General features: G+C 34.6%; 3 protein-coding genes and 2 long non-coding RNA genes across 6 annotated transcripts; 4 read left to right on the top strand and 1 right to left on the bottom strand.

Annotated features, from left to right (window-relative positions):
* Nucleotides 1–381: 381 nt before the first annotated feature.
* LOC115983213 lies at nucleotides 382–2,482 on the top strand. 2 transcript variants are annotated; one of them, XR_004089913.1, is made up of 4 exons: nucleotides 382–484; nucleotides 1,694–1,764; nucleotides 2,075–2,184; nucleotides 2,314–2,478. It is a non-coding gene; the product is annotated as an uncharacterized LOC115983213 (long non-coding RNA). The 2 variants fall into 2 exon arrangements; XR_004089912.1 differs by having other exon boundaries at nucleotides 2,075–2,482.
* A 2,706-nt stretch (nucleotides 2,483–5,188) lies between these two features.
* LOC115983212 (ABC transporter F family member 5-like) lies at nucleotides 5,189–5,699 on the top strand. The gene is made up of 2 exons (XM_031105855.1): nucleotides 5,189–5,320; nucleotides 5,520–5,699. Exons 1-2 carry the CDS (start codon nucleotides 5,204–5,206, stop codon nucleotides 5,682–5,684), a joined length of 282 nt encoding a protein of 93 aa, XP_030961715.1. The 5' UTR covers nucleotides 5,189–5,203; the 3' UTR covers nucleotides 5,685–5,699.
* Nucleotides 5,700–6,490: 791 nt separating this feature from the next.
* Nucleotides 6,491–6,901, top strand: LOC115983670. The gene is made up of 2 exons (XR_004090157.1): nucleotides 6,491–6,732; nucleotides 6,848–6,901. It is a non-coding gene; the product is annotated as an uncharacterized LOC115983670 (long non-coding RNA).
* Nucleotides 6,902–8,290: 1,389 nt separating this feature from the next.
* On the top strand, nucleotides 8,291–10,015 carry LOC115986108 (26S proteasome regulatory subunit 8 homolog). The gene is made up of 4 exons (XM_031108967.1): nucleotides 8,291–8,317; nucleotides 8,528–8,752; nucleotides 9,224–9,310; nucleotides 9,755–10,015. The coding sequence occupies exons 1-4, from the start codon at nucleotides 8,291–8,293 to the stop codon at nucleotides 10,013–10,015; spliced, it is 600 nt and encodes a 199-aa protein (XP_030964827.1).
* A 1,215-nt stretch (nucleotides 10,016–11,230) lies between these two features.
* LOC115986107 lies at nucleotides 11,231–15,767 on the bottom strand. The gene is made up of 3 exons (XM_031108966.1): nucleotides 15,474–15,767; nucleotides 11,606–14,364; nucleotides 11,231–11,507 (listed from the first exon to the last, which is right to left on the bottom strand). Exons 1-2 carry the CDS (start codon nucleotides 15,478–15,480, stop codon nucleotides 11,606–11,608), a joined length of 2,766 nt encoding a protein of 921 aa, XP_030964826.1. The 5' UTR covers nucleotides 15,481–15,767; the 3' UTR covers nucleotides 11,231–11,507.
* Between the last annotated feature and the right edge of the window lie 142 nt (nucleotides 15,768–15,909).

Here is a 15,909-nt window from a genome sequence, read left to right as displayed (position 1 = left end):
GCTAATTCCTTAGTGGTGCTCATGTGCATCCCTATATCCATCTTGATTCCTTTGGCTTTTCACCTAGGAACTGAACTCTTAGAAATCATCATGTTCAATGAAGAATGATTGAATCATTGCTTCTACTGCAAACTTTGTTCAGAAACCACACTGTAAAATTAAGAGTAGATTGAATCTCAGGATCATTGCTACTATTTAGGGTACCAAACATGTTCCCTTAAATTAATGCTTTTATGTACACCCAAAAAAAAACAAAAAAAAAAAAAAAACCTTGCAATAGTAAGAAGAGTTTTGTTTGTAAACATTTGGTCTGACTGGCAACCATTTTGAGATTCTTTGTACTTAGGAATTTTTAATTTGTTATCGTGAATCTTCTTATGTTTTATCCGTTTCTCATGCAGGAATGGATGCCCAAGTTGCTTATGGCTTCCACCATTTACGCAATGAAAAACCTTACCTTGCACATGGTCCAGTTGCAAATAAGGTCTGGTTGAATGTCTTGATTGCTTTATCTCTGAGTTTGATATATGCATTGAGGTGTTATACGATCAAAATTGCAGTTTGATTTAGTTTAGACCTTGAAGACTCTTAATTGTGCTGGGCCACTTTGGTAGGTGGATGTCAGTTTTTAATCTGCTACTTGGTATATAGGAATTTTATGTAGGCCTTGTCTAGAACCTGAACGAATATGAATATCAGGGGTGGGGAAGTAATTTACAATTTCTTACATATATTTAACATTTCTGTATTACTAATTTCCCTGGTATTAGTTTTCTTTAGTACATGTTTTAAACAAGATGAGAAAATATATTCCCAATTAGACATGAGTTTATATCTATGTTATGCAATAGTAGAAAATGTGTTGGGTGTTGTAACTTAATTGCTATGTAGCTAATTTTGTTTTCCTTCCAGAGTTCAGAAATATGTTCCTTCCTGCATGCTGCACCTTAACAGAAGAATGACTTAAATGTTGAAATGTCAAATATGTTGTCCAAATAATTTGAAACTTGGTCAAATGAGTTTGATGTAGCCAAAAAATATTCAAAGAAGAAAACGCATACGACTTAACTGCTGAAATTGTAACTGTTCCATTAGCCATGAGTTTTCTCTAGAAAACATCTTTTTAAAGCCACATGCTCTCGAACTTAAAGGAACTCCTCCGTCCATATTTTAGATTCCAAATGTAAAGAATCTTGAGGTGGAACAAGTTTTCAGAAAGGACTAGAAAACAGAACAGCCAGGATGATAGAATAGACTGGTTGAAGTATGCAATTAGATTTAAGTGCTTAGGATTGTTCACTTGAAGTTTTCCTTTGTATTTTGTTCTTTTTTTTTTTATATTGATAATGTAGGAAATCAGAAAATTTAATCTTTTAAGTGCGATTAGATATCGATTGAAGCTTGGTTTTTGCGTTTCCTACCTTTTCTTTTTGTTGAGAAATAGAGAAGTCACAAAACACATTTAAAAAAAAAAAGATAAATCAGAAAAACTTATTTTTGGAACAGCCAATTTACATATATTATATATAAATATATCATTTTGTTTTCATGTGTTCAGATGCAACTTGTTTTCATTATTATATATTATTATCATGGTCCAATATATGTGACTCTGCTTCTTAAAATTGTTCGATGGGGTTATATATTAGGTCTTACTAATACAAGATTGCTACTAATCCATTTGTTATTACAGCTGATCTACTCTGGTTACAGTTGTGCTCAAGGTTGGTTCATCACTCCTTGCTCGAGCGATCCAAGTTTAAGGTCAGATATCTCTCTACTAGAATTGATTATATTTATTTTGATGGTTGTCTCTGCTTGTTAATTTGTCTCAAAGCAAATGGACAGTTTATTATTCTAAGTAGAATTTCTTTTCAATTTGATTGTAGTGTTGAAATGAACACTAGAGGAAGTGCCTTTTGAGCGTCGTGTACAAAGGAACATGTTATTAGAACTGTAATTAAACGGAAGTGTATTTGTATATAGTATCTTTTCCTGGTTCAGAAGAAATCATTCTTGATTTTGTGGATGAACCATAGTCTTCTCATCTTGTTTTGATTGGCTTGAAATGCAGGCTTTTTATTCCACTATATGTTCTCAACTAGTAGTTTTGAACTTCTTAAAGCCAAATCACTTATTGAGAGCTTGAAATCAAAGCATATCTAGGGATTAGTTACTTTGGAGGTAAAATTACTTTGTAGAAGTATCAGCGTCATAGTTATGAAGTTACTTGGGATGCTAAGAGATTTGGCCTGAATTTTCTTAAACTGGGGGTTGCAATTGCTGAACATATTTTATGCTTTACTTCCACAGGGTAAAGTTTCAATAATGTTAATGGTGAGAGCATTAATGAGGTCAATTAATGAATTGTCAGGTTCAATTTCCCTTCTTTGCAGAGATTTACACCTTTCCAAAAGGGAGGAATAAAGCTTCATGTTTTCTTCTTCTTTCCTTTTTCTTTATTTATTTATCCTTGAAATCTTCTATCTTAGTTTCTTTGGAAGTTTTGAGGGACTTAAATACTGAAAAAGGCAACTTGCTAACCTTGTTCATTTTAGTTTTGATCAAATAGCATTTTTGCATGTCTCTCCTGTCTCCCTTGGGCAATATGGAGGCCTATCTCTAACAGCAGAAAAAATAGTGTCATATTTCTAATTCTCCAGGAGGATGGGTTATATTTCTTAGCATAAAACTGTCATTGTTTGTGATATATATATATATAAACTAATCAATGATGGTTCTCTTAGAGCATTTGATTTATTTGTATTCTTATGATCCTTTGTGTTCATCATTGTAAGCCCAAGGTCTTCTTTCTTTATTAACGAAATTGAATTCTTTCCTATTAAAAGCGCATGCCTAATAATTTGGAGTCATAGAATTGAGTTATTTGGCATTTTTGTTTAAGCAATGGGTGGCTGTTTTATTCAATTCCTTAATATTCTCTCAGGAGTGATTCTTTTACTTTGATTATTTGGCTAGAGCTCCTCTCTCTCTCTCTCTCTCTCGTTTAATATTCTCTCGTTTAGAAATTATTGGACTACAGGCTGCTGTTAGGAAATACCTTGGCTGTGCCGTTTAGCAAGGATAGGATTTGTATTATCTTCCTAGATGAGGATCAATCTTTATTGGTTCCTTTGGATGGAAGAAGTATTTCAATAGAATTTCAATTTTTAGTTTAAATGGTTTGAGTTAGTATGAAAAGTAATCCCTCTGTCTCATTTTGTTGGTCCTATTTAGAATATCTAGCTTTTTAAGAGACTATCATTTAATGCAATGTCTTTTAAATAAAAAAGATATAACCAAAACTAACCTCATTAATTCTCTTGTTGCCTTCTTATCTTGTTGCCTGAATTCTATAGAAATAATTAAATCAACTATAAATTAATAAATAATGCAACATGTATGTAGGTTAATGGCCGTAGAAGCTAAAGTGAAAGTAACGTCAAAGAAGTGCCCTCGAATAGATATTTCATCCTACCAAGCAACTACACGCATATTAAGATAAATGACTGTTGTCTAGTTGTCTTTATTTCCTATATCCTTTGTAATATCTACATTCTGAGTTGGTCTAAGTTATTTGGCCAATAAACCATAGGCTTGATGATGGGTTGTAGAAATTAAAAGGAAAGCCCTTTTCTTTTTTTTTGGGGGGGGGGGGGGGGGGGGGGGGGGAGGGGAGGAAGGTTTTGGTGTTTTCCTATGACATTGCTGTAATTGTAAGACAGGCAGTTTCAAAGGGGTGGCAAAATGTATCAAATAAGTACTGACGAAAGGGACCCTTTAATGCACAATGTCCTTTCCAACCAATAAAGATGAGTAACCTAATTAGGTTTTTGTCTATTAGTGAGGGGAAGGAAATGTCTTTATCAAAGTACCATAGGATGAGATGATCAACCAAAAAAAAAAAAGTACTAGAGGATGAAAAAATCCACTCGTTTGTTAGTGGTCCACTTATCTATAATGAGCTTGCTCCATAGTTTGGGGGCCTGCCAAGTGCCAAAGATGGGCATATTCTCTTTTCATTTCATGTGCCTCCCCTCCATCCACCATATCATGCTTTCATGCTTTTATAGAATTTTTAGGATATCTACGGTACAATGTGAAATAGTTAACCAATTCTTCTTTTCAAAAAAAAAAAAAATTCCCTATGTATATGTGCATTCTCTGCTGATCAGTATTTGGGCTTTAGAGATTAGAGGTTTGTGCATTCTCTTCAAATATCTTTCAAACGATTGACTTGTATCTATTCATTCTTAAACAATCTGATTTGCAGGACTCTTGTAAATATGGAATTCAAAGAGATGCTGCTTATTTTCCCCCACGTCGTACTGAACAGTCACATGTTATGGGGCCATCCTATCCTCTGATGGTTTGTACCCTTTAGTTGCTTGAGCTCTTGGTATATGATCTTAGCTAGGGAAGTAATTATGTATATATCTCACAGACTACTGTATGACTCTTTGTAGGTGGGGATTCAATCACATGCAGTGGATATTAGTGCAGATGAATGAACGTGAGAGGTAGGGTCCAAGGAAACTGATGAAAAGGCTGATGAGGTTCTAAAGTAGGATATTTTGGATTGTTGGACGCCAGAAAATCACTACGGATGGACTGAATCTGAGTGTTAAACATGTTGGGTTTAGACCATCTGTAATGATTTTCTGGAGTCCAACAATCCAGAATATCCAACTTTAGAACCTCATCAGCCTTTTCATCGGTTTCCTTGGACCCTACCTCTCACGTTCAAGTAGTGTCAAATATGTTGGAGCTAATCTGAATGAAGGTTTTGAAACCTTAATTGAATAAAAAGGTATGCTTGTTTCCCAAATATTGCAACCTTGAATTAGCATAACGAGATTTTTATCAGGAAAACAAACTCAATTTATATTTATACAGCCGTAGCTTCAAAATTTTTGTAGGCTTTTTATGTGGGTTGCTGATAAATGTACCTTCATTTTAACTGAAGGAGATTCAGCTAAGGCTCTTGCAGTAAGTTGTTGTGTCACTGTGTAGAGTTTTTTAGCATTAAAGTTAGCTCTATTGGGTTTCACTTTGTATGATTTTCGACTTTATTCATTGTATTACAGTTGTCATGAAGCGTCATGCGCTGCTTGAGTCACTTTGATTTCCTAATGTAATTATATTACTTGTAAATTTATCACACCCTTTTTTTTACATAGAGTGGAAAAAGCACTTTGCCGAAATGGATGTGGAAAAAGCACTTTGCCGAAATTATCATTTGGATTTTGAGAAGCCAAGAGGGGGTGAAGTTTTGCTTGGGGAGCATAATGTCCTGCCAAACTATTTTGAGCAAAATCAGGTGTGTTAGTGTCTACAATGTTGTATCTCCCATTTATCTAATGATCATGGTGTTTCTACTTTTTCATGCTTAATTCTAAGCTCCAATGGTTTTACAAACATATACATGTACTTCATATATATTTTTATATAATTGGCAGTTTGTATGTTTTGCTAATTGTTTGCTTGTGCTAACTGACACTGACCCGCATCTATTTTAGGCTGAGGCACTTCATTTCAATAAAACAGTGCTTGAGACAGTAGTAGAAGCTGCAGAGGACTGGAGAAGTGATGACATAAAGGGACTCCTTGGGCGTTGTAATTTTAAAGCTGATATGCTTGATAGAAAGGTTTCTCTTTTGAGTGGTGGTGAGAAGGTAAGCTAAAACTGTATGCTCTTATGCGATTTTGTATTCTCTCGTAGTGGACATATATCTGGCATTTATGTGTGCCATAACAAGTTCTGTTTTGTGCTTCAGATCTTTAACTGGAACATGTACCTATCAAGAAAAAAAAAAAGACAAAAAAACTGTAACTGGAAAATTAATTTATAATTTTCTTAGTCTCTTGTATATACACTAGAGTAGTATTGTACTTTAATGGAAAGCAGAAATTATCAACAGCATGAATTTCCTAGTCTCTTGTATATATTTCATAATGTTAAAGAGTACTATTGTAGTTTAATGGAAATAAGAAAGTGCAGCACAATCTGGTGGATTTCATTTCCGGTGATAGTTTGAGGATTTTTGGACAAAGTCTTGTGATTTCCTGAATGAAAACTGCTGAGATGATAGACAAAATATACAACTAAAAACCATTACATGATTTTGTCTATGTCATTCTTAATGACAATGGCCTGATTTTTCAGCATGGTTTTTGGTGTTTCTTTTCCACCCCTTTGTCTAAAAAAAGATTATTTGTTGAGTTTTAGTTGGACCCAAGGAGATTCTAGGAAGGGTGGAAGACACAAATATTTTGTGGATTTTATGTATCATTTGGAAGTTAGATGTATGACTTAAACTGGATCTATTTCAATGCATCCAGTGATCTACATGTGTAATTTTTTTCCTGGCATAGGGTTGCACTTGTGCCTGTGTAAATATGTATGCTTGTCTGTTAAGCCCATTGAGGCCTAATTTGTGATCATATCATGAGATACATTATTGACATTGTTAAGCCCATTATGCAACTATAAATGAAAAATAAAATAAAATTATCATATCCCATGTGCATAGCTTAGTGGGAGTCTGGACGTTGTCCTCCATGCAGTGCAATTATCCAATTGCTAAATTTATTAGTACTTTATGACCTTGTGTATATATTACAGTATTATCTTGAGAAAAATCTTGATGCGAGGATGAGGGAGGTAGAACGTGAGGCCGAGCTGATATGCTGAAGGCTCCTAAAATTAATGCCAAATCGAAGATGTCTAAGGTAAGCATTGTTGTTATTATTACCAGCATTATGAAACAGGAAAGGAAATGATATAGCTTCATAAGCTTCTGCTGTAGCAATCTGAGTTGAAATTTAGATTTTGTTCCTCTAATAGGCCGAGAAGGAAGCCCTGAAGAAGCAGAAAAGGCAAGCATTTCAGCAGGCAAAACAAAAATCAAAAGGAACGAAGAAATATAAGAGGTGGAATTGATTGATTCACCCATATTCCTCATTGAAGATTCCTCCAATGTTTCAAATTTTTTTTTTACTTGTAAAAAAGCCTAGGAGATAAGGTGGCCTGTTGTGAGCCAGGTAGTTGTCCTCATGTATATAATTTAAATAGAATTATAGGAATTACTTGAAATTAAGGCTGTAATTGAAAATCTTGTTCTAGCAATTTGTTCTCCTTTACTAATGATTGCAGAACCCCGACAACATGCATTTATGCTTTCGAAAGCCATATAATGTAAGGAAAACATGAAGGTAGGAGTTCAGGGACTATTTGATTATACCCCCTTTTGAAAACCTGGTTGTAGATATCATTTTACCATAAATCCAACAGAGTTATTGAATGTATGAAGTGTGCTAAATAAATGAAGCCTAAATTCATAAAATACATTCAAGTATGACATGGTAGCCTCCCAGAATGACGTTAAACCCACCGGTAGCTAGCTACTACTGCTTTGGTTGTTAATTATTATTATTATTTTTTGGCTGACACAGCTAGTATTGTGTTAGACTAAGTACATTGGTTCGTTGGGGTGCCTACCACGAACCTTCTTGGAATGAATCTTAAAATTTTGTATGTGATAGTGGTTGCATCAAAGATGGTTGTTGTTGCTGTTCTGAAACTTGCAACCATTGGCAACGATAGATGTAAACTTTGAACTAGATTTGTAGATTCTTAACCCAAAAAAAGAAAAAAGATTTGTAAACAAATAAAATAAATGGAATGTTAAATTGCTAACTTGGTTTCAAACTATTTGGGCTAAATTTAATTTAACACTCAAGTACTATTTCTATAATTGTATCAATATATTTTTTTTTAGACATACTATTTGTATCAATTTAATCACTTAACTTTCAAAATCAAGCCAATGTCATCATTAGGTGTGAATTTTTTTAGTAACTTTAATAAAATGGCCACCCTCCAAAAAATAATAATAATAATAATAAAATGGCCAAACTACAATTTGTTGGTTTTTATAAATTTGTCACAGTTTTAGTTTTAGTTGGGTCTTGTTAACAGATGCCCTTAGATTATTTCTTACCAAATCATTTTTAAGGACAAAAAGTATCTCCCAATTTTTTTATCAGATGCTTTTAAAAATAGTTCCTAAACCTTAATTCTATATAGAGCATCGTTATCTTTTCCCCACATTTAATAGTATCAATTTTGTCCCTCTACTTTCAAATCAATTTTGTTCGTACACTTTTAAAACCAATTTCTAAGAATAAAATTAACTTGATTTAAATGTTGAAAGTCGAGATTAGCACATTTATATTAACATTGATGCCATGCTTAAAGTTATATATATACACACTATTTGTCAAAGTAATGGGGAAGAATAACGTTTTAGTTAAGGTAAGTAATATTCCTATATGAATGCACTCAATTGTAAATTTGCAGCTGTGCCATAACTATTTATTTTTTTCAAAAGTAATGATATTTTAGCAAGGGAATAGAGTATTACATGCACAAGGAGTGCCTGGTACGTGCCTTTTTGTTAATAAGAGATGGTTTGATAACAGTTTGAATACATTTTTATCTAAACAATCTCATCTTGTTTACCAGGTTCATCTTGAACGGAAATATGTTGTTGACATTGATAAAAATATCGATATCACGAAGATAACTCCATCAACAAGAGTTGCTCTCCGTAATGACAGTTATGTGCTTCATTTAATCTTGCAAAGCAAAGTTGATCCATTGGTCAACCTCATGAAAGTTGAAAAGGTTCCAGATTCCACATATGACATGATTGGCGGTCTTGACCAGCAAATTAAAGAGATACAGGAGGTTTGCCTCGTGTACCGTTTTACTTTCTGCATTTAAACTGGTAGTGGCAATGGTGACAGTGAAGTGCAGCGGACTATGCTGGAGCTTCTCAACCAGCTGGATGGATTTGAAGCATCAAATAAAATAAAGGTATCCTGTGTGTTTTCATTATGCAGCTTGGGTTGTTTAGTTTTTGGTACTTTTCTTTATTGTGACATCAACTATTTAAACAGATTTTGGAACTTATTGTAAGTATTTGCCAAGCATGTAAAAAAGAAGCTTCATTCTTGTAAAGATTGCCAGTATTTTATTGAATTTAAACAATCTCAACTCTTTTGGATGGATTTGGATAGAATGATAAGTATAGTCTTGTTAATTCCATAACGAGATTTTGCACTGGGCTATTAAAGTCTTCAAAAGTGAAAGATTGTGTGTTTTCTCTGTGCATAATCATATTGTCACAGATTTTTTTTCGTTTTATTTTTGTTGCAGGCTGTGTGCACAGAATCTGGGATGTTTGCTCTGTGGGAGAGGAGGGTTAATGTAACACAAGAAGATTTTGAGATGGTAGTGGCAAAGGTAATGAAGAAGGAGACTGAGGAAAACATGTCATTGCGGAAGCTATGGAAGTAGTGTGTGTCCATGTTAATGTTTTGTTTCACTCCACCACCCTGAATATAATTGATCCGTGGCTTTGTTCTTCACACACAGCCAACAGCTCTGTTCTTTGTATGGATTATGAAGCACATGGGGGTGCCTACACTTTGTTGAAGTTTTTTAAATACCACTGGCATCTCTGTTTATTTTGTTAAATATTCTTTTGTGATACATTTTTATGTAATATGTGTTTAATTATTGTAAATTTGCAGCTGTGCCTTAATTATTTATTTTTTTGAAACGTCATGATATTTTAGCAAGAGAATAGAGTATTACATGCACAAGGAGTGCCTTTTTGTTAATAAGAGATGGTTTGAAAACAGTTTGAATACATTTTTATCTAAACAATCTCATCTTCTTTCCCAGGTTCATCTTGAACGGAAATATGTTGTTGACATTGATAAAAATATCGATATCTCCAAGATAACTCCATCAACAAGAGTTGCTCTCCGTAATGACAGTTATGTGCTTCATTTAATCTTGCAAAGCAAAGTTGATCCATTGGTCAACCTCATGAAAGTTGAAAAGGTTCCAGATTCCACATATGACATGGTTGGCGGTCTTGACCAGCAAATTAAAGAGATAAAGGAGGTTTGCCTCGTGTACCGTTTTACTTTCTGCATTTAAACTGGTAGTGGCAATGGTGACAGTGAAGTGCAGCGGACTATGCTGGAGCTTCTCAACCAGCTGGATGGATTTGAAGCATCAAATAAAATAAAGGTATCGTGTGTGTTTTCATTATGCAGCTTGGGTTGTTTAGTTTTTGGTACTTTTCTTTATTGTGACCTCAACTATTTAAACAGATTCATCTCTTATTGTAAGTATTTGGCAAGCATGTCAAAATAAGCTTCATTCTTGTAAAGATTGCCAGTATTTTATTGAATTTAAACAATGTCAACTCTTTTGGAAATCGAGTAATTCAATGTGGTAAATAATCGAGTAATTTAAAAAACGTAATTCAATGTGGTTAAATAATTCTGGTCACCTGCGGCCAAAAAAGAAAAAAAAAATTCCCAGTGGAACTCGAGTATGTTATACTCGATTTCCATAAATGGAAATCGAGACTCTAAGACTCGATTTCCATTTATGGAAACCGAGTATAACATACTCGAGTTTTACTGGGAATTAAAGGAAAAATCCCAGTAGAACTCGAGTATTTTATACTCGGTTTCCATAAATGGAAATCGAGTCTTAGAGTCTCGATTTCCATTTATGGAAATCGAGTATAACATACTCGAGTTCCACTGGGAATTTTTTTTTTTCTTTTTTGGCCGCAGGTTACCAGAATTATTTACCACATTAAATTACGTTTTTTAGTTCTCAAATTGGGGTAAAAAAAAAAAGGAAAAAAAAATCCCAATAGAACTCGAGTATTTTATACGTTTTTTAGTTCTCAAATTGGGGTAAAAAAAAAAAGGAAAAAAAAATCCCGATAAAACTCGAGTATTTTATACGTTTTTTAGTTCTCAAATTGGGGTAAAAAAAAAAAGGAAAAAAAAATCCCAATAGAACTCGAGTATTTTATACTCGGTTTCCATAAATAGAAATCGAGTCTTAGATACTTGAGTTCTTTTGGATGGAATTTTTTTTTTTTTTTGCCGCAGGTGCATGGACCAGAATTAGTTTTCTCCCCTACAGCAAATTTTGCAGGGTCCAGAACACATCAAACAACTACATACTAGCATATGATAGGCGAAGGGAGCATACATTAAAGTTCTACAACCAAATTAAAACAGTAACTATTCAATAAAATTATTGTTGGACAAAAGTCTTAGCACACAATGGCAGTTCAATACTAGAAGGGCCTTGTGGTTGAACTTGCCAAAGTATCATTGTTCGTATTATAGGAAAGAGCTGCATCACGCAACTAATGTAACGAGTAAAATGGATAGCAAAGAGTTCAATTATTCGTAATTTACAACAATAAACAAAATAACAAAACCTTTAATACAACATAGTCTACATATTCGCCTAGCGGATATAACATATTATACATAGTCACCTAACACTTGTCCATACTGATACAACATACTCTACATAATCACCTAGCTTGTCCATACAGAAGATAACGACAAGTCCCACGTACAATGTCACTTACGAAAATCAAGTCTCCGCTTGCCTGACAAACATGAAATACGGTTATTAGTTTCCAAATGCAAAGAACAAAAACCAAATGACATTCTGAGTATATTATATAAAAACAGTGACGTCACTTGCCTAGTTCATAGCACTACCACTTGTCGAAGCCCCATGGGAATTGGGACAGCATCTACGGTTATGCCCCTCTTGATGACACACTCCACATCGTTGCCTCGGTTGAATCTCCCTCAACTCCGGATCTTCCCTCCGGCTTCCCCGTTCTCGCCGTACCCCATCCATTTCATTCCTTATTCTTGACATCGTAGGACGACCTTTGGCCCGCAACAATCGTGGGTCAGGCACCCACCGTGGTCCGCGAACGTCTGTCCATAATGACTCTGACTTTGGCACCACAAAATTATGTGAATATGTGAGAATGGCGTTGTTCAGACTGTAACATGGGTCAATGTAGCTGGGCGCATCGAGATGCAGACTTTTAAGAACTTTAATTGCATGTGAACAAGGGATCTTCAAGTTTTGCCACTTTCCACAACCACAGGTTCTATCAAATACGCGCACATCATGACTGTGATTTCCCCCTCCAGCTCTATGGTCGTTATACGGGGTAACCACTTGATATATACCCTCTGCATGATTATAATTCCTCAGAGTGTGTCCTGCAATTTTCTGTTCATTTTTGCTATAGATCTCCATTGCATAATCACTCCACACCTTACCTCGAGAGAGATCAGAAGTAATTTGTTTATGTCGATCGTGGAAATATGCAACAAGTTTAAAATAAGTGAACTCAACCATTGCAGCAATTGGCAAACCGCGGGCACCTTTAAGAACCCCATTAAAGCACTCAGAGATATTGGTTGTCATTGCCCCGTACCGTCTTCCACCATCATGTGACTGGGTCCATTTGTCTACATCCTCACTCATTAGATATGTGTATGGCATATAACGTATAATCCGGCGATCAGTAGGGTCTACACCCCTCAGTAAATTAATCTCGGCCTCCTTAATGGTTTGCATTATAGACACAAATTTAGCATCACAAGTCGCATATCCAGCTTTCAAGGCCAATGCCTTTAGAGTCGGGTTATTAAAATGTGTGTTGAAGTTGCTAGCAACATGTCGAAGGCAATATCGATGATATACCCGTTCTCTTCCGCCTTGCCCTCTAGGCCACTCTCGAATGGCGCATTTGATACCTTTATGTCGGTCAGAAATAATGCAAATATCCTTGTTTTCAATAACACGCTCTATCGAAGTCCTGAGACACTCTAAAAACCACCCCCAACTAGCCCCTGACTCCTTGTCCACAACAGCAAAGGCGATAGGCAAAACCTTTTGATTAGCATCGGTTGCCATTGCAATCATCAATACCCCTTTGTATTTACCATATAAATGAGTTCCATCAATACTGATCACTGGCCTGCAATACTGGAATGCAGCAATGCATGGAGCGAATGCCCAATATACATAGCGCAGTAACGTAGTACCTTCTAATGGCTTAGGTATGGTGTGATAGCTATACTGGGTACCCGAATCCTGATCCAAGTATGCCAACAACTTTCGCAACCTTTGGTAAGACTCCTCCCAATCCCCAAAAATCTTAGCAATTGCCTTTTGTTTTGCGTCCCATACTTTATAGTAAGAAAGCTCATGATCATACTTAGTACGGATGATCTCCCAAAGCTCATCAACAGTAGCAGTGTGCTTTTTTCGCAATCTTCCCACAATTTCTGATGCAACAAAATTAGAATCCATCATTCTACCATCTCTTCGCAGCCCAAAGGGTATACAACTGTGTGGACCCACATAAGACGTGACCATCCACAGACCATTGAATTTAGGCTTCATGTATGCCCCAACGTACCACTTGCAATTGTCGTCAATGCATGCGGCGCACAATTCAGTTGTGCTCGACCTTTGGATGGAGAAATTTCTATTATCCTTTGCTGCATATATTATCAATGCACGCTTCACCGCAGCTTTATTTGCAAAAGTCAACCCTTTACAAAAATGCATCCCATCTTGCCAAGTACAAAGATATGGTATCTGAAGACGTGAAGGATCAACCATATTTTCCCAAGTATTTGCGTAGAATGAGTCCGCAGGAGGTCTGTAGCCAGTGGTCGTATCTGTATCATGCTGGACACCAATATCATCATCATCTGCATCACCTTCATTATGGTACTCCATATTTTCCTCTTCAAAATTAGGAACGACTTCATGCTCATCCACATCGTTCTCAAAGTCACCTCGCTCAATCCTCTCTTCGTACTGATCCATATCATCATTATTTTCACCATCATTCGCAGCATGATCTTCGTCTTCGTCTTCGTCTTCCTCCTCTAAATGTGTCTCTTGAGAGTAGAGGGTTCCACCAGTATTCGCAACATAATCTTGAGATGACAGCGTATAACCTCCCATTGCATACCCTCCCATTGTAGTGCATCCATCATCTAGGGTTGTAAATTGTAAAGCCGTAGATGTTTCTTGCACCACCTCAGTACTGTTGTCTACACTCGCCTCCAAACTTACATACAACTCAGCAGCATTTACTTGGGGCATTTTCTGGATCCTATTAAACATCATCTTTACATGTTTATCTTCTTTAATCGCCATATACCCATAATTTATCCGTTCATGAAGAACTTCTTGTGGGCAACGATAAATAATCTTGATGTCATACCAAGCAGGGTTCAATTTCAATTCGTCCATTATTTTCCTCTTCAAATCAGTCAACGTCTTCAACTTACGACGTAACATCATGTAGTAGCATTCGATACCCTCCCCTCTAAATGGGAATCCGTCAATCCCTTCAGGATTGTAAAGGTGTCCACCGAAGTATACATTTATGTCAATATTCTTCAAAGATTGTGCACCTATTAGAGAGCCAACTAAATTTATGTTAGTGACATATTTGATCTCTTTCATTTCACATCAATTACAAAAACTTTTCTATCTACTCAAAGTACAAGAATCACAACTTCTAAAAGTGTAACAATTGCATATACTCACCCCACATCACATACAAACACACTCAATCATTATAATTTCATACTCAAACAAATAAAAAAACTGAAGACAAAACTCACCCCCATTACAAAATTGAAACTCAGCTCTAACAAAAATATAAATAAAAATATCAAACCAAACAACAAAAGTCATGAGGATGTGCAAATGAATGAGTGCAATTATGTAACAACATCATTCAAGTAATTTTAAATTAATGCCATACCCTATTACACTACTATTGATGAAATAACATAGAGCAGGGTTCATCAGACAAAAAAAGAAAAAGAAAAACACTAATGTGAATATAATCATGATCAATCAAATTAGACATATCATCTAATTTAACATATAAATATAAATATATTTATATATTTAGCCTATTTATACAACTATATAATTAAATATTTATATATTTATATAAGTATTTATATATATAGTTGTATAAATATAAATATATTTATATAAATATAAATATATTTATATATTTAGCCTATTTATACAACTATATAATTAAATATTTATATAAATATATTTATATTTAGCCTATTTATACAACTATATAATTAAATATTTATATAAATATATTTATATTTAGCCTATTTATACAACTATATAATTAAATATTTATATATTTCTATAAGTATTTATATATATAGTTAGTATAAATATAAAAATATAAATATATTTATATAAATATTTAATTATATAGTTGTATAAATATAAATATAAAAATATGTATATATAAATATTTAATTATATAGTTGTATAAATATAAATATATATACGTATTTTTTATAAGGAAACAAATATACATATTTTAATACAAACAAATATCTTATCAGGAAACAAATATATTTGCCTAATACAAACAAATATTTTATTAGGAAATGGCATATACACTAAAACAATGCAAGCAACACTTTTTAAAGCAGCTATATACACTAAACAACTAATTAGAGAGTGAGGAGACCCTTACTTGACATAATGATGTGCAAATGTACTGCTGAGATTGTATGAGAGTGAGAGAAGCAATGTTTTGCTGCTAAATATATATGAGAGGTTGAGTCTCTGTGAGAGTTCTTAAGAGAGGTTCTGTGATTGAAGTTGCTGAAGGTGAGAGTTGTTGAGACAAGTTGTTCTTCATGTGAGAGAGTTGTGTGAGAGTTTTTTTAGGTTCAACATAGTCTGAGAGAAGTTTTTGGTGCTTGTGCTAGTTTAACATATTTTTTGAATATGTTTCAAAACAGACAAATTATATTCACATGTTCTTCAGCAACGTACTCATCTTACCTGCTGGAGGAAGCAACAAAGACTGTTGACTAGCAAAAGCAGGAAGCAACAAAGACTGTAGTAGATAGACAAAAGACTAGCACTGCACAAAAATAGGAAGCAACAGACAAAAGACAAAGACT

The sequence above is a fragment of the Quercus lobata genome, chromosome 4 (assembly GCF_001633185.2).
Source record: "Quercus lobata isolate SW786 chromosome 4, ValleyOak3.0 Primary Assembly, whole genome shotgun sequence".
NCBI lineage: Eukaryota > Viridiplantae > Streptophyta > Magnoliopsida > Fagales > Fagaceae > Quercus > Quercus lobata.
This window is presented reverse-complemented; position numbering and strand designations above follow the sequence as displayed.